The sequence below is a fragment of the Electrona antarctica genome, assembly GCF_951216825.1.
Source record: "Electrona antarctica genome assembly, chromosome: 16".
NCBI classification, from domain to species: domain Eukaryota; kingdom Metazoa; phylum Chordata; class Actinopteri; order Myctophiformes; family Myctophidae; genus Electrona; species Electrona antarctica.
The window spans coordinates 20659840-20684688 of NC_136797.1; the positions used below are offsets into that span (position 1 = coordinate 20659840).

Here is a 24849-nt window from a genome sequence, read left to right on the forward strand (position 1 = left end):
TTGACAATTTCTAAATTCTGGTCCTCTATTTCTAATGAGATAAATACAAAATTTAAATGTATAATTGCAAAAAAACAGGTCTCTTTTTGCTCAGCCTTCCGGAGCGGTATATGTCCCTGAACAACAGCTAATGTTATGCTTCTTAAAAAATTACTAGTTCTCGCCAGAAAATTGGATTATGGACAAACTACCAACAGTTACACAGTGGTACCGGGACATATATAAAATCTTACCCATGGAGAGAATGAGTGCTAGGTCTAAAGGCAATGAAGACATTTTTACCAAAATATGGAAACCTCTACTCGACCACCTACCGTCCAGCTGCCCTTAGCTAATACAGTATGTCTCTGAATAGCTGTTTTCAACCAATGGAAGGGAAGGCTTGATGGGTCTATGTAAAGCTGCTTTCTGCTCTGAATTAATGAGTCTCTGTTTAGCTGGTTAATTGTATCAAATGCATGCTGTGATTTGATATAGCTGATGAACTGCTCTGATTAACTAATACAAAAATAACCAATGACCAATGACAAAAAAAAAATTAATCATATTTAGGTATTTATTTTTTATTTTATTTATTTTTTTGTCTATTGTTTGTCTGCTTCTGTTAGCCTGTTTTGTACTTATCGTTGAATGTATTGAATGTAGGTGGTTTATTATTTGTCTTAAAAAAAATAAAATAAAGCACAGGGACGTTACAATGTAATGATACAAGCACGTGTATGTGTATACTGTAAATTGATGTGCTCAAATAAAAATAAAAAACTATTGTGGAAAGAGCCGATCTACTGTACGAGCTCATAACGTCTCTTGTAGATTACCCTTTTTTTTGTAGATTAGTTATTTCTTTATATTATTTGCAATTTGGCCAATGTTTCACCAGTTTATATAGTATACCAGTAGTTTGACTACTTTTGATTAGTGAAGTGCCAATGAGACATTTAGTCCGGTATCGATATCCAATATAATTAAATGCTGTTATGGCCGATTACCGATATTACCGATGTCGATATGATCTCATTATGTGTTAAAAAAAAAGAAGAAAATTGTCCATTCTGAAAAATACATGCAACAGGGTATCTGCACTGCAGGCTTAGGCAAGTCAGATTTAACTACAATACCTTATTTAATATTGTGAGCTTGTAGATCTGTTCAAGCTGTTACTTTGGGCTTGTTTATCTGTAAAGACAATCAGACCGATTAATGAATCGGTCCGATTGATTAATCATAAAATCTATGTGAATACAAGCAAAAATCTATGTCAATACAAGCAGATTAAAATTATGAACAGGTTTGTTTCAAGATGCGAATATAAGGATGTCCTGAAACGGCCAAAAGAGGAAATAGATTTGACAGAAAGAGGAAGCACATTCACAACCACTTCAGCTTGTTTCAAAGTTTGACATTAATGTTTTGTGCGCCGCACATCGAGCTTTCAGATCTGCTACTTTTGATACTTTGTGTGTAACGCTGTAGTCACAGAGATCAAGTATAGGGCATTGATTTACAAAGAATATACAAAAATGCAAAAAAACGTTTCTGCCCGATCATGGCATGACAGGTTTACCTGGTCGTCCAGCATGGTTTTGGCGGCGCCCGCCATGACAGTCTTGGCGTCGTTGGTCTTCTTGCGGTTGATGAAGACGATGCCCCCCAGCCAGCAGATGATGCCCACTGTGCCAGCGTAGATCAGCTCCTTCTTGGCGATCATGGTACAGCGGTCCGGAAGCATCTCCATCAAGCCTGACCAAACAACACATCATCCATCAAGCAGTGATTCTAAAACCTCTGTCCCGTCTCAATATAATAATATATGGCCAGTGGTTCTCAAATGGTTTCATGTCAAGGGTCTCCAAGTCGAGGTATTTGGCCGCGGTCTCCCATATCAAAAGATTTTGTTCCAAGACCCGCAGAAGAGAACACAGAGTCACTTTGTGACGTGCTGTGAGCTTGTAGATCAGCTATTTTTGAATAGGCATTAGGCAAAGTATAAAACAATGTGGTTTAAAAAAAACTGATTATTTTCAAGAGATTCAAGGATGCCTGGGGGTCCCCGGACCCCACTTTGAGAAGCAATTAATGCATTAGGCCACGGACCTCCATTTGATACAATTCATTTTATCATTCGTACCTCATTCTATGTCAGTGTTTTTATTTAGTGGAATTAAATGGAATTCTACCCTTTCAATATGCGACACGGGCAAACCAATGGGAAAAACTAAAACATTTATGGGTGTCCATTCTCAAAGTTACGGACCCATAAGGGTCCATTAGGAGCGATGGTGCTCCAAATCTAGCCTGGTCAACACTGCGGGTCTCGGAATTCACATTTAAATTTATTTAAACAACTTATTTACGTGAATTCCAGGCTAGTCCAAATCTACAGTACATAAGTAACACTTTAGAGCAAGGATTCTACATTAACATTGCTTTTGAAATATGCCCTAGTGGACACAGAACAAATGGAAGTAGGAAAGAGGTTAAACATTTCCCAATGGTTTGCCAGTGTCACACATGTTGAATGTAGCTATACGTGTAAACTGTAACGGCAAATGCACCGAGCGACCCTCCCAGATGAACTTTGGCCATGCCATTCTTATCTCCTCCACACAGTCTTATCAATGTCATTGGGAGGTCTGGTGATGTGCTGCTCATGGCTGATGTTGAAACAGAAAAGAAACGTCAAAATCGTCTTTGATCTCGCCGCAAAGCAGGTGCCTATGGGCTATATAGTTCCAAACATTGGAACTATCCCATTGGGATAGAATGAGCACTTTCCGCATTCCATTGTTACAATGGGAGTCAACGCTAGTGTCGCCACTCTCCTACTAGATAGACTAGATAGATTACTCTCCGAAAGGCCACACGTTAAGATGAATCCAACACGACGCTACACAAAGATAGTGCTGTCAAACAAGTCTATGAAGCGCTCTATTAATCTATGAAAAATGAAATGAAAAATCTGCAACACATTTTTATACATGTAGTGGGGGTTCCTGCTTCATCTCTCCCTCAGCCAGGGGGTCCTTTTTGGCCTGAAAAACGTTGAAGACCCCCGCATTAGACAATTGAAATGAAACTTGAAACATACTGTAGTGCTGAATTATGTTAAAACGGCTTCACAGCTTTTTTTGTTTTGTTTTTTTACAGCTGTATTGTATCTCTCTGGTGTATTCCGAGTTTAGAATTAAAAGGTGTACTTTAACTTGTCACAATGTCATGTCAACTTTTAAATGACCCTTGACGTTGATAAGGACGTTGGCTGCCAAGTTATTTGTGTCCAAAGCGGCGACTGATACCTGCAACCCATTCACTTTCACTTACTTCACTTTCAATGTTTTATTTTGGTCTTCAGTTCATGTACATAATGAAACAGTATAAAGATACATTTCTATGACCAAAAAAGGTGTATACTGAAGCTAATTAGATTATTTTGCCTACCCTCACCAACTACAAATAATATATATGACAAACAAAGAAAACAAAAATCAAAGTAATAAGTCTCTGTATGAATACAGGAAAAACATTTTTTTTTCTTAATATTGTGATAAGTATGATATGGTATGCAGATGTATGTATGTACATATACATATAATATGTAATGCCACAATATGAAATACAAGGTCATTCAGCAAGGGAACCCCTTTGTGTTTTAAGCATTATGTTACACTTCAGGTAACTTCACAAATCGTGAAAATGTGGCACAAATCTTTGAATATATATTCTTTCACTTCAAACGTTTTTTAACTCAAATCTTTGCTTCTGGGGGGGAGGGGGGGTCCCTGGAACAACATATTTTCAGATGGTGGCCCGCGGCCAATTACAGATAATTCTGGGGGTCCTTGAGTGATTGAGTTGAGTACCACTGGCACTGACATAGAAACATAGGTTCTCACACACAGCAGTATCAGGGCCTCAAAAAGACTGCAGACTGACAGGATGTGCCACCCACACCTCACTGTGTGTGTGTGTGTGTGTGTGTGTGTGTGTGTGTGTGTGTGTGTGTGTGTGTGTGTGTCATCGGAAATAACAGATGAGACACAGACGTCTGTAAAAATGCACAACAGGACACGAGAGACAGTCGATGCACCTGGCAGTGGGCACAGCAGCAGGGCTGTCACGATTATGACTTTTTACGCCAAAAAATATGTGATTTAACGATTTGTGTTTCTGTCGTAAAAGAAAATCTGTTCCGTTGGGCTTAGTGAACAAAGGTTGCGCAGGGCCGAAATGACAACCTAACTGATACATTTAATAACTTCATAAATAAATAAATACACATCAATAGTGAAAATAACTAATCTAAGTGCTCAAAACCTGTCGCACCGTGACACGTTTTGAGCTTGTAGATCTTCCATTTTCATAATTGTTTTACATGTTTGAATGTTTTCAACATGGATATGATCGTGATGATTATGATAAAAAACAGTAGGGCAAATGACAAACTGTTAACATTTTCTCAAACCTAACATTAACCCATACATTCACGCACACGGAATGGCGGAGACAACCACGCAAGGCACCGTGCTCATCAGCAGCAGCCGTTGGTTGGTTCGTTAGGGGGTTCAAGTGTCTTTCTCAAGGACACAAAGCCATGCTGTGAAGCTCATGGAGATAAAACACCCTCCATGGTCATCATTATCGCGTACCTATTTAAGATCAGCCGATATAATTGGCTGTGTGCTGCTACTGTACAGTTGGTATGGTAACCCAGATCAGCCTCCCGCTGACTTTCCTCAGGCATAGTAATTACATGAAGTGTCTCTCTCCCTCTGTGTCGCTCTCCTCTGGGCCTCAGCCAGGCCACGTCACTCAGTAGTGACTGCCATGCCTGGGCCATGGCTCAATGGTCCAGGCACCTTGGCTGGTAATCCAGTCTGGCAGTGTGCCGCAGGTTCGACTCCCGATCCCGACGGCCTTTACTGCATGTCTTCCCCCCCATCTCTCTCCCCATTTCCTGTCAGCCTACTGTCTGTCCCTCCATAAATAAATATAAAATAAAGGCGAAAGCCAAAAAAAAAAAAAATGTCTTCTAAATGATGACAATTTTCTGAAAAACCTCATGTTTCTATTAGGGGTGTGCTGAAATATCGATATGGCGATATATATCGATACGTCCTCCCGCGATAAATAATCGATATTGATTATTAAAATATCGATATCGAAAAAGAAAAAAAAACTTTTCGAGGGCCTAATATCGCGATATATATCGTATCGTGAGGAACCCATATCGTCCCACCCCTAGTTTCTATATCAGTGGTGCTCAATATTTCATGTCAAGGACCCCAAAAAAATAATATGTAATTGGTCGCCGACCCCCCATCTGAAAATATGTTGTTCCAGGGACCTCCCAGAAGCAAAGATTTGAGTTAAAACGTTCGCTCTGAAAGAATATGAATATATATATATATATATATATATATATATATATATATATATATATATATTTGAGCCATTTTCAAGATTTTTCAAAAAATAGCAGACCTACAAGCTCGTAGCGCTGCACTCGGTGCCGCGCTATGAGCTTGTAGATCTGCTATTTTTCAATAGCTAAAGTATAACATATGCTTGAAACACCAAAAGGGGTTCTCGCCCAGAATGGGTTATTGATAGGACAGTACTAGGCTGACAGGAAAATGGGGAGAGAGAGAGAGAGAGAGATGGGGAGCGACACGCAGCAAAAGGCTGTCGCGATCAGGACTCGAACCGGCGACATGCTGTCAGGCTGCATTGTAGCCTAGTAGTTGCCTGCTCGGACCTCAATTGAACGTTTTTAACTCAAATCTGTATTAAGGTGCCGTGTCGGCGGCCAAATAAAGTGTCATTTTGGGTGGTCCTTGTGACGATGAAAGAAGTTTGAGAACCACCGATATAGCAACATTTTTTTTTTATAGCAACAGAAAAGCGCACTAGAAGTTTCATATATATCCTAAAAAAAACGGGGTCGTATTATAAATCAGGACTAAGATTATTTGACATTCAATGTTCTTTTTCTGCAAATGAGTCTTGAAAAAAATGGGGATCGTCTTATGATCAGAGTCATCTTATATTCGGGCACAATACGGAATTATTTATTTATTTCTTAACCCATTCTGGGCGGGAACCCCTTGTGGTGTTTTAACTAAGCATTATGTTATGCTTTAGCTATTGAAAAATAGCAGATAGCTATGAGCTTGTAAATAGCAGTACAAGCTCATAGCGCGACACCGAGTGGCGCGCTACGAGCTTGTAGGTCTGCTATTTTTGAAAAATCGTGAAAATGCGGCACAAATCTTTGAATATATATTCTTTCAGAGCGAACGTTTTTTTTATTTTGACGTCAGGCCTAAATACCGTGACAAAAATGACACATTCTTTGACTAGTAGTGTAGTGTTGTTGCAAGGAAGGATCAATGAAACCCAACAATTACCCACCTAGAACGTCCAGGGAGCTCTGGTGGTTGGAGACGATGACGTAGGGTCCTTCCGTCTGCAGATGCTCCCATCCACTGACATCAAAGCGGAGACCGAGGAAGTACTTCACGTGACGAACCAGGCCGCGGATTATCCTGAGGGAGGAAAAGGGCTCATTAACGACGTACAGATAACGTATGGTTCTATCGCGCAATACATGATGGGCAACTGGAGGCCCCGGGGGGCCACATGTGGCCCCCACCTTCGCTTAACCCATTTTGACAAAAATGTCTTCTACATCCTGACAGTTTTCTGAAAAAGCTATGTTTCTATGTCAGTGGTTCTTTGATTTTTCAATAGCTAAAGCATAACATAATGCTAACACCAAAAGGGGTTCCCGCCCAAAATGGGTTAATGTGGTCCTCAGGTTCATCATCAGAATACTGCTATATTATTGCAAACATGACCTGCTTTAATTACTTCAGTCTAAATTAGTAGCTCAAGGAATAGTATTAAAATGTTAGTCTTTTTTTATGTCCAATGTATTTGTATTTAGTTCATAAAGTTTACATAACTATAATTAAAGGCATTTGAAATAAAATATATATATACTTTTTACGATTCAAAAATAGCAAAAAATTATCTCAGGATTTCAATTCAAATACAGGTAATAGCAAAAGAGCTTGTAGATTGGCTATATTTGCTACAACAGTAATATGCAATGTGGCCCTCTGGACTAGTGAGTCCTCTCCATCGTCAAAGTTGTCCACCCCTGGGTTTTTTGTGCGATACAACAGTACACTACAACCTACAACCCGTGCAGCAAAGCCTGAACATCAAATGAATGAACCAAGGTCATAACTAATGAAATATTCAAATATATTTCAAAATGGGACACAAATACAAATTCTGAGCACAATAAACCAGAGCGCTAAATCTGGGCTGTTGTAATGAATTAGTCTGCATGCAGCAAGCACAACGCTTCAATGAGTCTTATCAAACCGAGTGTTACCATCTGTCCGACATGCACTATAATAAGCAGGCTGATTCTGACACACTGCATACATATAGAGCGTCGCAGTCCCGCCCCCTACCATGGACCAGGAAATGAAACCCAATGCATTTTTCCCATAGACAAAGCCAACTCGAGTCGTGACAACTCATGACAACACAAACAATATTTTGGACCAAACAAAAAATTACAAAGAAGAACAACAACAAAAAAGGTGTTGTAACCTGCCGTTTTTTTCTTCTTTCTAATTATTTTTTCGGCCCCAAAAATTGTGTTTGTTGTCATGATTTGTCACGACCCGAGTTGGCTTTGTCCGCGGCGTAAACGTCTTTAAATAAATACTTTCTGAATTTTTTTTAGCGGAAATAGTTGATCTACAAGCTTACAACACGTGTTGTAAGCTTGTAGATCAACTATTTCTGCCATTTTTTTTTTTAAGTTTGAAAATGTATCTGGACATTTTTTAACATGGAAACGACTGATTATGCAGAAATAATTGCGATTATCTCAACTAATTGCGATTAGGCAATTATGTACTAATAATTGTGACAGGCCTACAAACATAGGCTACAGCAACTCGGCAAGATTCAGTCAACTCATTATATTAAGCTGTCTCGACATCCCAATTTGCCAAATCAATACATGATCCGAGAGGGATTGTGTCAGAAGTAAGTACACAAACATGAGTTTGACCTGCTCTGTGTAAATATTTTTGCACAAACTAATTATACTGTGCAAAATGTCACTCTGAACTTGATCCAACACAGATTGTAGGAGGGGGCGTGCAGTGCACACACTCCTCTGATTATATCATTTAGAGGAATTGGCTGACGGGTACATCTACATTGCACCAACACTGCATTAATTAAATTCACGGGGTCAGAAGATAGAGCATTGATGCTTGCTTTGATTAACCCATTTAGGACAGACATCAGATTCTATAAATGTTTTCTAAATCAGTTTGCTGAAAAACCTATGTTTCTATATCAGTGGTTTTCAAAATATTTCATGTCAAGGAGCCCAATTATATATATTTGGCCACCGACCCCCATCTGAAAATATGTTGTTCCAGAGACCCCCCAGAAGCAAACATTTGAGTTAAAAACGTTCGCTCTGAAAGAATATATATTCCAAATTTGTGCCTTTTTCAAAAATAGCAGACCTACAAGCTCTGAGCTTGCAGATCTGCTATTTTTCTAGCTAAAGCATAACATAAAAACATTAAAACACCAAAAGGGGTTCGCGTCTAGAATTTGTTAAAATACAAAGCTAGACCTTAAAAATAAAACCTTGCATTAGCTAGAGAATCATGAATCAAAAGTAGTATAATACATTTTATTCATAAGGTGCCTTTCAGGGAACTCAAGGTCGCCGTACAACAAGTTAAAAACAGTTAATAAAAAAAACACAGTTAAAAAGCAAAAGCAAAAAGTCTAGTACAGCTTGCAGCAGAAATAGAAATGTCTGGGTTTCCGAGGCTAGCAGCAGATAGACACAGAGGTCAGGCATGTCTAAACAGGTGGGTTTTGAGGTGGGTTTGGAGTATGGTGCCCGAGTCCACGTTTCTAATATCAGGAGGGAGGGAGTTCCAGAGGTGAGCGGCTGAAAGCTCTTGACCCCATGGGTGGACAGACGGGCTGGAAGGACATTCAGATTGATGGAGGAGGGCAGACCTAAGAGACCGGGTGGGAATGAATGTCGATGTGAACAAGGTCAGACAGGTATGCGGGGGCGAGGTTACGAATGGCCTTGAATGTATGAAGGAGGATCTTATAGTCAATGCGGTATTTGATGGCAAGCCAGTGGAGTTGGTGTAAAACAGGGGTGATGTGACTGATGACAGGGGTTCTGGTGATGATACGGGCAGCAGCGTTCTGGACCAGTTGGAGATAAGCTTTCTGCCAGACAGTGACGATATAGGATAAGGGGCTTTGTCGACTTTTATTCGACAGTTTTTTTTTGTTTTGTTTTTTAAGAGTGCAGCTTATGTTTTGAATTGTTTTCAAAGGGAGCGCAGCGTATTTATGCTATGCTGTAAACACCAGCAGCGTGACGAGGCAATGAGAGCCTATTCTGTGATGCGTGTTCACAAATGTTTCGTATCTGGTCGCACAGTTTACTTCTTTTTTTTTTTTTTTTAACTCTTTTCAGTTGGAGGGAAAAAAACACTTTGGTGGACAATCTGGACATGTACTGTACTATTTTAAGCTGTATAAAAGTGGTTTTCATCAACCAAAGTTCGGAAACCCCCACTGCTGTATGAGATAAAGTATCATGACACTGACAACTATTGACAGAAGTCCAATGTCACAAGCAATTTGTCATTCATTGAAGACTAGGGGCGGCCATAGCGGAGTGGGTAGAGAGGACAGGAAACTAGAAAAAGTGCCCTTCTGGGCACAGGTCTCCACCAGGAGGATAGGATGTTTAGGAGTAATATAAACATGTTTATGTGTTTGTTTTTTGCAACAATTGTCTTCATTTTGTTGAGGAAATGCAGAGCCTGATCACTCATAGCATCTCTGAGGATAGAATTCTGGATGAGCAGGACATGTGCAGCATTTTGAACGAAACGGGCCACTCCTGAAAACTTTGGAAGGCAATGTTAGCCAATCAGTGTAGAATCTGAGAAATCCAACAGACTCGTCTTGATCACATGACTACAGAGATCATGTGTACCGATTTGCGTGAGATTTGGATGAAATCTGTGCGACTAACATAAGCAATGTGTTTAGCAGAAATCGGCCTCATGGTGGCGCTATAACCGGCTGATGTGGAGGTATGCAGGGAAAATGTTTTTCCATGGCATCTAGGGAGTGCGCATACATAAGTTGTATACAGATTGATGTAGTTATAGCTAAAAACAGGAATTGGCCTGTTATAGCGCCACCATGAGGCTGATTTGGAAAAGAATGAGTGGCATGTCGTCCTCGGCCTAGTGGAATGTGCGTGTATAATTTCACGGAAATTGCACACTGTTTTTGTGATTTGTGGCATTTTGTTCGAAACGGACCAATCATGTGAGCTTTGGAAGCCAATATTAGCCAATCAGGATGGAAGATGGGAAATGGTGCAGATCCGTGTTGATCACATGACTATGTAGATAGTGTATACCGAATTGTGTGATGTATGGATAAAATGTGTACGGGTAATCTACAGAAATGTGTTTTGCCTAAATCGGCCTCATGGTGGCGCTATAACAGGCCGTTGAGGAATATTTGGGGCAGAGGTTCATCGTTGGCATCCATGGAGTGTGTGTGCACAGTTTGGCATGGATCGGGCAAACGGTGGCGGAGATTAGCTGATAACGGACGGACGGACGGACGGAAGGAAGGACACACACACACACACACACACACACACACACACACACACACACACACACACACACACACACACACACACACACACACACACACACACACACACACACACACACACACACACACACACACACACACACACACACACACACACACACACACACACACACACACACACACACACACACACACACACACACACACACACACACACACACACACACACACACACACACACACACACACAGAGAGTGCAAAACATACTCTCTCCCCATGCCTTCGGCCTGGTGGAGACAATAATATATCGATGCCAATGAACCAGTGTTACCAGATTTTGCGAGAGAAATAAGCAACCAGGTGTATGAAAACAAGCCCCCCCAAAAAACGACTAGTCTACGGCTATTTGAAAACAGCCGATCTACAAGACGCGTCTGCCGCTTTCAAAAAGGGCTTAAAAATATATATATAAAAAATGAAAAAAGTTAAAGAAAAAATGCAGACCCCTCATGCATTAGATAGAAGGACCCTCTAATGCATGAGGGGCCGTATTGTTTTTCTTTTTGAAGACATTTTTGCAAATATACGTGACAGTATACCGCTGAGGAGTTTATTCATTATCATTCACTGAAGAGGACATGAATTATTGACAAATTATTGTTAAGCCCTACTAATTCTAGTTATTCAAATAGATTAATCCCAGTGCATTTTGTGCATAATGGAAAACAGCAGTACACCTAAAAATAACCTAATTGATTAGACTGGGTGTTTGGCAGGTGGCTCCAGGGCAAAGACAACTTACCGTACTTATAGTCAGTTTAATTGCTTGGATTCCAGACACTGGGCTAATGCACAGAAAACGGAATGCTAATGTCCTACTAGCATGATCAGCACAAGAATGTGTAGGGCATTGTTTAAGGTTTAATGAATTCAATCCACACGCTGCTGGGTCTGTGCTCGCTGAATCTGCTTACATGAGCTCAGCAGCTGGCATTGCTCCCAAAATGTCCTGATTGGAATGCAGGAATTCATTCGGGAACGTATGTTAGTTAGGCTTTTAACCCGTTAAAAACCAGAGGCCGATTCTACAAATAAAAGAGTTAAATAAAAAACAGTTTTGAAAATATTTTGTTCCAAAAGCAAAGATTTGAGTTAAAAATGAAAGAAAATCCGTCCTCATCGAGGTAAAAGTCAAGTGTAATATTGTTGCTGCTAGCCTCTGACAAGCATCACAGCTGAATGGTTGAGACTGAGGCTGCCTGGTAGTCAGAAGAAGGTCCCAGGTACCCACCCCCCTTAGGGCTTACTTACATTTTTACCACTGAATTTCCAAATATCAATAGCCAAAACAATGCAACTATTTTTCCACAACCCTTGAAAGAATTCCAAACCTTTTCCAGGACTAGAAAATGATATATATTTTTTCTAAATTGAAAATATTTCCAAGCCTAACCCATGGCTCAGTGGTCCAGGCACCTTGGCTGGTAATCCAGTCTGGCAGTGTGCCGCGGGTTCGACTCCCGATCCCGACGGCCTTTACTGCATGTCCCCCCCCCCCCATCTCTCTCCCCATTTCCTGTCAGCCTACTGTCTGCAAAAAACAACAACAACAATGTAATTCAGTTTTTGTCAAGTAAGATTCCTTCAAACAAGCCCCTATGGCCGGCTCTAACAGAAGGAATGTTTATGTACCTTTCACCACGGAATTAGGACAGAGGAAGAACTTTACTTCATTGGCCGTTAGATGGAGTAAAAAAAAAAAGAACACACACTTCTAAACACTGTTTAACACATTACTACAGTATTTATAAAAAGGTATTTCCAATGCCGTTTTGCAAGCTACTCTACTTACTCTAGCGTGGGATACTGGACTAGAGTGTGCAATCCATCACAGGACATATTTCTTGGCTTGCTTTCAACGACATCAACTTGCTCTGGCCTGCATTATCTCGCACACTGGTATTTGGTACACGTTTTGGCTGCACTGGCTGCTTGCTTCATGCCATGATGAAAAACACTATTTTTATTTACACACACACGCACGCACAAACACGCACGCACGCACACATGCACACATGCACGATCTGGGAAGGCATCGGTGTGTCATTTTAGACTGCACATAGCAACATACTTTTTTCAGAAAACTCATTAAGATTTAGATTAGAACAGTGGCTCTCAAAAATGGCAGATATACAAACTCACAGCGTGTCACTTTGCGCCACAAATGACAGGAGTTTCAGTCACAGTCTGCCCAACTCAGTAGGAACATCGACCAAAGTGCCTTCTGCTCTGGGAAAGACAACAGATGAATAGACTTGGAAATTGACTCAAAAGCGCACCTTTGATGACGGTAATGATGCTCCTAGCTTTAGCGCTGTATGCAACAAGGCAAAACAGAAGAGTAAATCTTCCCCAGGTGACAGAGTGACAATGCAGGACGTAATTATTATTATTATTAGACTGTGTCAGCAAGAACAGGCCGTTGACAACTACAGAGAGGGACATTATAGTAGGGTTGCCGTGCATAAACCCTTCATTACAAAGACGAATGCACTTAATTGAGAGTTCAGTGTTGTATAAATCATAGGCACTGGTCAACAGAGGTGCGGGGGAAAAAGTGTTGCGGTCAAATGTAGGGATGGGATGGGACGATAACAGTTATCGTTTATCGTGGTATAAAAATGATCACAATAATCTTATCTCAGACATTTTTAATTTATCGTTAGATTGTCATCCGTTTTGTTGAGCTGCAAATTCAGTACCACTTTAAACCCTCCATACTTACTAAAACGGGTTGCATTTAGATTATTGCGATAATATTATCGTTAACCACAATTTATTTTTGTCACAATAATCGTGACATGTAATTTTCATATTGTCCCATCCCTCCTTAGGACCAACATGTTATACACAGAGCTTTCTCCACCACCATCGTCAAAAGAGCAAATGAGGAAATATGTTTAGTTAACTCAGAATGGAACTCCATTCTGAAATGGAGTTCCAGAGACTTATATCTATCCATCTACTACACTGCAGCATGCCAAGGCACAATTAATCGTTCCTGGCAGCTCATGGTAGCACAACACCTTACACTTCATTTACGGTTTCCCACAGTAAATGTCGCACTTGTGTGTGTGTGTGTGTGTGTGTGTGTGTGTGTGTGTGTGTGTACTGACACAAACACACACACACACACACACACACACACACACACAGTAGCAACTGTAGTATATCTATATTTTCTATCCATCCATCCATCTATATCCCCTATCTATTCAATTGTTTAGTGCTCTAAAGAAACTTAATTTTGGTTCAGAGCACTTTTTGCCTGGTTATGTTTATTGTTTTACTGGTTGTTGAGATGTGATATAACTTTAAAATGAATAAAGTATGATACTCCCCTCTTTTCCTCCAGTGACCCCCTCCCATTACTATCGAACATTAGGCCTAGGCCTACATCTACATTATGCTCAAGTGCATTTTAAGCCCGAAGGGGGAAAAAGGGCTGCTGCTAGTTAGTTTCTCTGCCATCTCACAATATGGTATACACAGCAGAGAGTCACATTATTAGGCTACAACTTTCAGAAATATTTTCAGAAATGCATGCAACCATCAGTTCCATGCAGCCAGCCATATCCAATAAGTGGTTCAGCTTCGAGCGTTCAGATCCCTGGCTGCTGGAAAACATCTTCCGTCCGGTATTCCAAATGACTAAAATATTTAAATGTGTTTTATGTACTCGTCGAGCTTCAGGACTACATTTAAAATCATGCTTGGCAACCTAGATCAGTGGTTCTCAACCTGTGGGTCTGGACCCCCAGGGTGGTCCCCACATGATTTGGGGGAGGTTCACAGATGACAGCAAATTACTTTTATAAATAAATAATGAAATGAAAAAAGACCATTACTGCATCAAAAGTAATCATATACTATAAAAATCATCTAGGAAAGAGGCAAAAATTGTGAAAATAGCCGATCTACAAGCTCACAACGCTATTTTCACAATATGTATCTGTGTAACGTCGGACTACTACTAAATGTAAGTAGATGCAGTTTTTTTCAAGGCAAATGTAACTGATCTGATCTTAAAGCTTTCAGTGTTTTAAACTAATGACAGACATGTGAGACTTTTTCCACTTAGCCTTGTTCGGATTGTCTCCATGTCTCATGACTCCAATTCAGCTTTATCCTCACACATTACTGGCACACGAACACGTGGACAATAGCCTGCCATTTACACTTCATTAACATAAACAAGACATTTCAAGCCAGGCTGCAAACTTCACCCATTATCTGTCAAGAAAGTGTGATAAAACATCTAGGCTTAGTGTTGTACGAAAGGCCTCTTTTAGTGATGCAACGACAATGGCTCTAGCAGGGCTGAAGCAAAGATTTGTAAAGAGGAATGAAGTGGCCATATTAACTGTGCACCGTTATGTCAAATCCATTTAACACACTCCCTTTGATTTATTTTAGGATCACAAGATAACCTTGCTGGTCAAAAGTTACACGTTCAAAATGGCTTAAAGGGACATTTCACTTAAAAAAAAGGGTCCATTTATCGTCTACTCTGGCTTTTGTGAACACCCCAGTAGGCCTGTCACAATTATTACATAATCGCCTAATCGCAATTATTTCAGATAATCACAATTATTTTTGCTTGGATGTTATGGATGATATGGACACAAAAGGGGGCATAGTACACAATTCAGCACACAACAAACTAGGACTTAAGTTGTCAAATGATCACAACTCGTTATCACAGACACTAGCATAAAAGTGTCAGGTCTGTTGTCATGCAGTTGTGGTGTGAATCCACTGAGAGTGATTTTTCAATCTTTAGTTATGGTGCTTGGTATGACTGTGGACAGCCTGCTCATTTCATTAGCTATCTATCACATTGGATGAAACCAGAGACTGAGATACTTTGGTACTGTGCGACACAAACAACAAGTGTCTACTTTTCAATATGTTGCAAGATCGATTTATCATGTCAAATAACTAATGTTACATGTGGTGTAATGGACTGATCTGGCCAATGTTACCTAACCACCACCATAACCGTTTTGCTGGTTTTGAGGAAGGTATGTGGTTCGAAACCATTAAATGTTACTACGCAGCCAGTGTGTGCACTACTTTTTCCCCCTCTTTTAAACTGACCACCAGTCTTACTTGCCTACTGTAATCTATTGGTCTAGGTTCCCAAAAAAGTAGGCAAAAACCTGGAATGAAGGCTTTCTGTTCCCCATAAGAAGGCAATTATGTCTGCGACAGGCTGCTGTGTCCTTGATGAATCTGTGAAGCGTGAAGACTTTCTGAAAAACGACGCATGTTTTATATGTCTTTTGCACCCTATGCCTCTGGAGTGTCTGGAATAAAGTTTGAAATGAACTGACCGCACACTTGTCTACAACTCCATTCTCTCCCTGTCCTTCATTAGTCACAGTGAATGGGTTCCAGATAACCTTTGAACTAACAGAATGGTGCGTTGGGTGCAACATGACACCGCCACAACAGCCAACATGACAGTTATTCTAAGGGCACTGGGGGGCAGCCAACGAGGCTGCTGTTGTTACTGACAGAGCCAACAATGTCCAGGAGAACTGGGCATTGATTACTAGGGGTGTACTGGGGTGGGCTCCAAGCCTCCAACATCTACACCAAAAATGTAAAAACCTAGCGAAGAGGAACACATGATCTGGCCTCTTCAACCCAATTAAATGCAGTTACTCCATGTCCAACAGTCTGAAGCCACAACACAGAGTTCCTCTGACGCAAAGTGGAAGTGGATACTGAGACTGAAGGCGTAATATCTCTATATCCTGGCCTGGGCAGTTGACCCAGTAAGGTCAGGTTTGACATAACAAACTTCCTTAAACATTAAGAACATAAGCTAGTGCATAACCAACGCATAGACCCTGGTACCTGTGAAAACAGGCGTTCTAAAACGGTTAGTCCCAATACTTGATTCTGATTGGCTGGTTACCGTCACGTGACCGTTGAAAATTTCACCGATAATCCACACCTTCAATCACTTTGTATCATCCTGCAGCCTTGTAGCTGTACTGGGGAAGGGGAGCACTTGATTGCCTTACACACACTGGCCGTGCGGGCGTGTAAGCACCGCCCGCACTCGTATGACTGTGAATGTGTGGCTCCAGGCAGCCCCGTAAAGACATCAAGCGCTATTCTCCCGTCACATAGTCTACTTGCAAGCAAAACAAGGAAGTGTGTGGCTCGCTCTGGTGGCGCAAAGCGTAGCTACTTTTGTGAATTTAATAGTTTTATGAGGTTAATATTGCTATATGTTTGTAACCGTTTTAGAAAAGCAATAAGCCACTCGAGGCCCCAGCTTACCAGGTATTTTACAATGGCTGGGAGGGTAGAAGACCCTCCGCTACGCGTCGGGTCTACCTACGCCTCCCAGCCATTGTAAAATACCTGGTAACCTGAGACCTCTCGTGGCTTATTGCTTAAATCTACAAGCTCACAGACCTGCTATTTTTGGCAAAGAGATGTGGTGTACAAGGAGGGGCCCTAGTTTAGACCCCTGGTGGACCCTAGTCAACTAAGTAGGCGGGTTTAAGTGTTTTTTTAAGGAGGCAATATTGTTGGCCTCACACATTTGATAAGGGTTAACGGATAGGTAACACGTCACACATTAATATTAGCCTTTGTTAACACTCCCATCGCCCAGGACGAAGTACTTTGTCCTTTCTATTAGTAACGCCCGATGCCAGGGCGAAGTATTGTCCAAAAGACGAAGATTATTGATATGAGAACGGATCGCATGGCTCTATATCCCAGGCGCGCCTGCTGGGCAATCCTCTGTGACGCGCAAGAGTGAGACGTCATTGAAAAACGCCCTCCCCTGTTTAGCTGATAAAAACGAAAATCTTAAAACGTTCATAACTCGCGATCTAAATCATCCCGTCTTTTCCTGAAAAAAGATTCTGTGTTAGACGGCGCTCCGCGGTCCAGTCGCTAGTCTCGATAGATTTATTCTTGTCTCCCGTTGTTGTCGATCGACTCGAACAACTTCTGCCGGTCCGTCCGGAAAAGGGGTCCGTGTTTATAAATCGAATGGGCGCTATAATGTAATGGATTAAATAACCCCGGGCAATTAAAGTGTTAACACCAACCATAATGCTGCTTACATTGATAACATTAACAAGTGACAAGTAAAGTGTTGGGAGTTTGGAAGTACTTGTTTTCATTAACGCAACGTGCTGCTTCTTCCTGCATTATGTGCAAATTCGAAACAGGTGGCACACGGGACCATTGAGTGTCTTCCAACGAGCTCTTCCAAACTCCAACACTATCGCCTGCACGATAGCAGAAAGTAGCTCATAACATGTCTAGGTGGATTCTTATGAAACAAACACTTTGCAGACAGAGGATAATTCAAGCTTTCCGTACAGCTGCAATGTTGGTGAGTTTAACATGGTTTAATACAATCAGCCCATCAATGAATGGGCTGTCAATGGTCGATCTAGTGTTGCAAATATGAGTTTTTGGAAATAATTAACTAACACGAAAAACAAGTAGGCATATTAGTACTGTCTGTGGCATACTATTAATTGAGGCTTATTTTTCTTATCTTATAATTTACAAGATTTGTTGGGCAGCAACTTTACCCCTCTACTGACAACAACTCAGCCCTGGCACTTGGTCCTTGGATACAATAGTTATGTTGTCATGAATGTTAGCCTGCTAACATTAGCATTAGAACATAGGTGTCGAGGTAAATGTTAGCGTTTTTAGCGCTAACGTGTTGCCTCTGCATACCCCCTGTCATCATAGTTTAAATAAAACATCACTCAATCTGTGCACGTCCATTGCTCATTTACATTCCAAAAGGGAAAGGTTTTTTTTTTTAGCACTTTGGTTGTAAAAGCTCCACCACAACCAACACTAGTACCATTTTATACCCACCACGTAACGTTTTTTAAAGTTATACAACGTTGCATAAAAGTGGAAGCATGTTATGTTGTGTGCATTAGTTTAATGTTATATATTTATAACGCGGCTCGCGGGCTAGCCGAGTGGCTAACAGGCTGTGCTTTAATTAACCAGGCAGGACCATAGGGCAGGACTGTGTGGGGAAAAAAGCCTGGTTCCCATTCCCGTTGTAACCGGTGACATCCTGCCTAGAGAGGCTAGAGCCCGCCTACTCTAGTCTACAGTGTGTAATATGTATCCCAACTGTATACCAGTGGTTCCCAAACTTTTTCATGTCAAGGACCTCCATTTGAAAAGATATGCCAGGGCAGGGAACCCCCCCCCATAAGAGAAGATTTTCACGGCTCTAGCAGTGATTCTCAACCCGTACCGCAATTTAAATAGTAAAAATCAATTTTAATTTAATTCTGATACTGTAGAACCAAATGGAAGGGTCCATTTGGTTCCATGTGTACAAGAGACCATTGCAGATATTTGGTTCCAAACTATAATTTAACTCTCTTCCCCCTGGAACCCAACTTTGGGAATCATTGTTGGTGTATGCCAGATTCCCAACTGTATATACTTGTATATACTTTCCATTTTCAACTATTTTTATTATATTTTGACACTTGCTTTGGCAACGTAAACGTCTTTTCTCATGCCAATAAAGCTCATTTGAATTGAATTGTGTATCCCGTCCACGCACATTAATAATTTCATGCAAAAAACCAAAAACAAGACCGTTTCCGTATCCGTCCGATTCTCCCCAGGCCCGGATACGCACACACAACTGGGAATCCCAACGCTACGGTAACAGCTCCTCCTTCCTTCCTCACGCCTGTGTATTATAGCAAAATAAATATACATATAATAATAACAACAACAGCAACTCGTACCTCATGTTTTCAACGTCTCTGCCGCCGCTCTTCAGCACGCACAGGGGAATGGCCACCAGGGCCAGGCACATCATGTACGCCACGTAAAAGCACTTCTTGAAGTAGAAGACGAACGTGCTGCTGCTCCACATCAGCAGCGGAACGACCAGCAGGGGAGTGATCCACATCGCATCCATGCTTGCTTTGCTTTGCCTTAGCGGCGGCGATCGCAGCCAGCCAGCCAGCGGGTGTACGGTCCACCAGGCAGCCCCGTCCACCAAAACACGAGCCCCCCCCCGGCTAGTAGCCAGGAACACGCACCGTTTGACGGGAGTGGCGCAAGCAGACCCCGCCGCCGCCGCTGCTTGGCTGCTCTTGGCTGCTGGGTGGTGGTGGCGGTCGTTGGCCACTACTAACTGTCACATGCGAGGCGATTATAGCTGCTCGGTGGTCCCCCGATGAACATTACAAGTTGAAAAGTAAAAGTGCTCTCTCTCCTCGATGTTTGGAGCTGTTTACATGCATACATACATACACCACATGTAAGAAGAGAGAGCGAGAGAGAGGGTCGGTAGTGTTGGTTGGTTTGGTCATATAAACGTTCTGAGTGAGTGAGTGAAAAATGAACGTGGTGCTGCCTGCCTTGCCTGGAAGTGTAAAGCTGTTCATCTGTTGCTAAATAGCATCATCATGAGGTGGAGTCAAAGTGCAGGCGTCATCATCATCGTCGGGGCTTGGAAGTTTTTCTTCCATTTCCGGTTGTTGCAGAAATGCAGATGTGGTGGACACCGTGGTTTGGTTTGGTTTGAGATAGTGTTGTTGTGACAGTCACACAGTGTCAGTTCTCACAGACAGTCAAAAGGTTTCATTTCAAGGACGCTCGCCATAACTCTCAGAGTTAATAGACCTGTAACTGTAATAAGGCCCTTTGGAATTGGAACACCCTCAAGGTCCCCTGGGGGTCCCCACTGAGAAGCATCTGTTTTTAGGTGGTGAATGGTGATGATGATGCTACTGCACATTGTGACCTCGTTTTAGAAGGTGCTGTAACTGAAGTGATATATGTTTGGTTAAAAACACAAAGTTTATTGTTAAAACAAAACAACAACTCCATATTATTATTTTTTGAACTTTGTTTTTATTTATTTTTTAAATCTTTCCACCAAATAATGAATAAATGAACAAAAATCAAACATAAATGTGAATCCAAGAAAAGAAACAAAAAACATAACAACTCCATATTATAATATAATAATAATAATATATTATAGAGTTCAGTAATATTGATTGATAATTGAATAGGCTACTTTTTTATCAATATGGAGAAGGTAGGACTGGCCTACAGACGTACGTTATACAATAATGCTTAAAGGATAACACAAAAAGCACTGAAAGCTTGTTTCCATTATATATACACAGTCACATACGCACGCCGAGACACACACACACACACGTTCTTTTGGTGGTAGCCTACTTTTGTACTGTACAGCACTATCTGCACCTGTGATGCAGACAGACAGATTGACCACATTAACTCTGGCGTCCCTATTTTGGTCAAAAAACGTGCAAACATTTTCAAATGCTTTCGGAGCTTGTAGATCAGCTATTTCCGCTATTTGTCCATTATGACAAAGTATATTTATTAAGTAGTTAAAACTGCCATGATGCACAGCCACATTGCTTTGTAGAGATGTGAGTGGAATGAGACTTATGCTTGCCTGGTTTTCTCCTCTCCTCTCTGACTGGCTTTCTGACTGTCACTGTCTCGCCCTGTCCAGTTGTAGGACATTAAAGGCTATATTGCTTTCTTATTATGTTGTATGTTAAGCATATGAAGGATGTGATTATGCCATCACTGGACTCTCAAATCCGCTCTCTGGACAGTTATACTGATAAGATGATTTACATGAGTCCGTTTGACAGACGATTACATGTAATTAGATTAGTGGTGATAATCCAGTCCTTGTCTGTAATCTGACACTGCAGTAGCCTATAGGCCTGTCAAGTAGACTCAATCCACGCAGAACAGCTCAAATTGAAATAATTTCGAAGTTTAGGATCAATTGGTCATTAATCCTAATGTAATACAGTAATCCTAATCGTGGTGTACCATCAACTGAACTTGGCATCAGTTTACTCGAACACAAATTGCATGATGAAAGCTAATGCATGATACTCGACTAACTCAAAACTAAGACCAAGAACTGGATACAATTACAGTATTGATCAATCAATATGTGCGCCACAGAGTTTATATGAGGAAGCCTGTGTTGTAGTAGTAATTAGCAAAAGGTACAAAAAAATCAAATGCATCTCTACTGTGCTCATGTTACTGTACTCGGTGCAGTACAGTACACTACGGTGTACTACAGTATGGTCTATGCCTGGTTATGCATGACCGTTACAATTACGCCGATATATTATTCATATGCATTGCATGACTACCGTACATGCACTGACTGCATAAAACGTTACTGTACACATGTAAAGTCTTATAGTCTTAAATGTTGGTGTTTATTCATAAAACAAAACAAAAATATGATTCGTTTTTTACTAATTGTAACAATTCACTTTGCATCCTTTACTTAAGTAAGACCACATTTATACAGTTACAGTAGTATGCAGATGCACATATTAGGCAAGGCAATTTTATTTGTACAGCACATTTAAAAAACAAGGCAATTCAATGTGCTTTACACAGAACATCAAGCAAAACACGATTATACAATTATAAAATGACATTAGGATCCATACAACAAAAGAAGTAACAATGTATAGATCTAGTTACAGTGCAGAAGAGAAAAGAAAAGAGAGAAAAATAAAATAACTCAATCAAAGGCAGCGGCAATCAGAAAGGTCTTAATTTGTGTTTTAAAATAAATAAGAGTGGCAGCAGAGCTGCAGTTTTCTGGGAGTTTGTTCCAGATACTGTATGTGTTGCATAAAAACTAAATGCTGCTTCCACGTTTATTTTTGGTTATAGGGACAGAAAGCAGGCCTTTCCCAGAGATGCCCTTAGAGGTCTGGATGGTTCATGATATTGTACATCAGAAATGTATTTTGGCCTAAAACCATTTAAAGCTTTATAGACCAACAGGAGTATTTTGAAATTGATTATTTGATACACAGGGAGCTAGTGTAAAGGCCAGTCCACACCAATGCAACTCCTTGCAACATGCAACTACTTACAAATACTTGCAATCATTATCCCCAATGGCAGTTGCAAGGAGTTGCACTGGTGTGGACTGGCCTTAAAACTGGAGTTGTGAGTTGCATTGGTGCGGTCTACCCTTAAGGATTGAAGAACTGGAGTGATGTTATGATTTGATATGATATTAGCACGGATACATACACAAGCGCAAACCCCACCAAACTTCCACTCCACAATGCATGGTCTTTTCATCTTTTCAATGCCAATATATGGACTTTGGTATTTAAACCAAAGCTTAATTTATAAGCGTCCCCCAGGGCTCTATACATTTACAGTATTTTATCCCTCTATACACCAAACCACTTTGCTGAAAATAGAGGAATGTTCACCCCAGAGCAGGACTGTAGGGTAATGTTTCATGTAGTTAATCTGTCTTTCTTTTGGCTACCTTTAGTTTTTCTGAGTTTGAAGACTGCATAGTGTTGACTGTAAAACCTTTGTTACAAGTTTCTTATCAGAGACAGAAACCCTGAAGTATCGTAAAATCCTCATGTGTGGCCGTGTTCCTGTCAGTTTGAGGTGGAGGGAGAAGCAGTTTGCTCTCTGTTGTGTTGTCAAACTACCTTTTCACAATTTACCCTTATCTAATCTCTCAAGACAGATCCTTCAGTTAAGATTTCAACAGAATCAGTTCCCAGAGTGACCCCTTTCAGAACGTTTGCATGTCCAAAAACATTACTTTTCACGAAATGGAAAGCCTTAATTAGTATCATTGGTAACAGTATGTCCCACGGCGCAAGTTTGGGTTATTGTTTTATTTATTTGTGTCATTATTTTAATATAAGTTATGCTTTAATTTTATGGGGAAATGGTGTTTACTTCATGGTTGACGTTTAAACTGAGACATGCCAGCAGTGAGATCCATTTAGTACACTGAAACATGCCAGCAGTGAGATCCATTTAGTACACTGAAACATGCCAGCAGTGAGATCCATTTAGTACACTGAAACATGCCAGCAGTGAGATCCATTTAGTACACTGAAACATGCCAGCAGTGAGATCCATTTAGTACACTGAAACATGCCAACAGTGAGATCCATTTAGTACACTGAAACATGCCAGCAGACGGTCAGATTCATGGCCATTGGAGCCTGGTAGGATGATGGCAAGTTGCCAACTTATTACTGTATATACTGTATATATTACAGTAGCTGCTGCATTTTGGTCTTGTAGATATCACCCCAGAAAGTCTGTCAATAGAGCGTCGCAGTCCCGCCTCCTACCCTGGACCAGGAAATGAAACCCAATGCATTATTCTCATAGACATTTCTTAAAGTATTTATTTAAAGACGGTTACGCCGCGGACAAAGCCAACTCGAGTCGTGACAACTCATGACAACACAAACAATATTTTGGACCAAACAAATAATTACAAAGAAGAAAAACAACAAAAAAAGTGTTGTAACCTGCCGTTTTTTTCTTCTTTCTAATTATTTGTTTGGTCCAAAATATTGTTTGTGTTGTCATGAGTTGTCACGACTCGAGTTGGCTTTGTCCGCGGCGTAACCGTCTTTAAATAAATACTTTAAGAAATGTCTATGAGAATAATGCATTGGGTTTCATTTCCTGGTCCAGGGTAGGAGGCGGGACTGCGACGCTCTATAGGGCCTGGGTTCAGTTTAGAGCAATGATTGATTGATTGATTGATTGATTGATTGATTGATTGATTGATTGAAATTTTTATTTCACAGTATGCAGAATGGGTACATTTCAAACGACAGCACAAGTCAATATAAAAACTGTTACTTTGTGGACGAACCATGATAAAGCACTAAACTTCTTTACAACCAGGGTCCACCTTTTTCAATTCATCAGATGCCAGCATTAGCTGGTGATTCAAAAAGTTAATTTCAAACCATGAGCTGTATATGTTCATGTCATGTGTGTGTTTTAGCTGCTGTGAGGCGTAACCGTCGGTCTGACGTCAGTGGCCATCGACATGACAAAGAAGTGTATTCAGACATCAAAGGATGGCTCCATCTGGCTCCTGACAGGGCTGGCGGCAGGACAGAGCACGTGAGAAGACACGAAGACACACTGCAGGATGTCCAGTAAGAGAACACACATTGAAGTTGTGAACTTAGTCCAATAGCTCCA

The 24849-nt window shown here is 40.9% G+C and overlaps 1 protein-coding gene across 1 annotated transcript in view; it reads right to left on the reverse strand.

Moving 5' to 3' along the window:
* The window catches only part of agpat2 (1-acylglycerol-3-phosphate O-acyltransferase 2 (lysophosphatidic acid acyltransferase, beta)), a 30593-nt gene extending 10363 nt beyond the window's left edge, over positions 1 to 20230 (reverse strand). The window contains exons 1-3 of the mRNA XM_079523871.1: positions 19563 to 20230; positions 6412 to 6545; positions 1565 to 1740 (exon numbers count right to left, since the gene is read on the reverse strand). Coding sequence (XP_079379997.1) covers positions 1565 to 1740; positions 6412 to 6545; positions 19563 to 19738 — 486 coding nt within the window. The 5' untranslated portion in view covers positions 19739 to 20230. The remainder of the gene's footprint in view (positions 1 to 1564; positions 1741 to 6411; positions 6546 to 19562) is intronic.
* Between the last annotated feature and the right edge of the window lie 4619 nt (positions 20231 to 24849).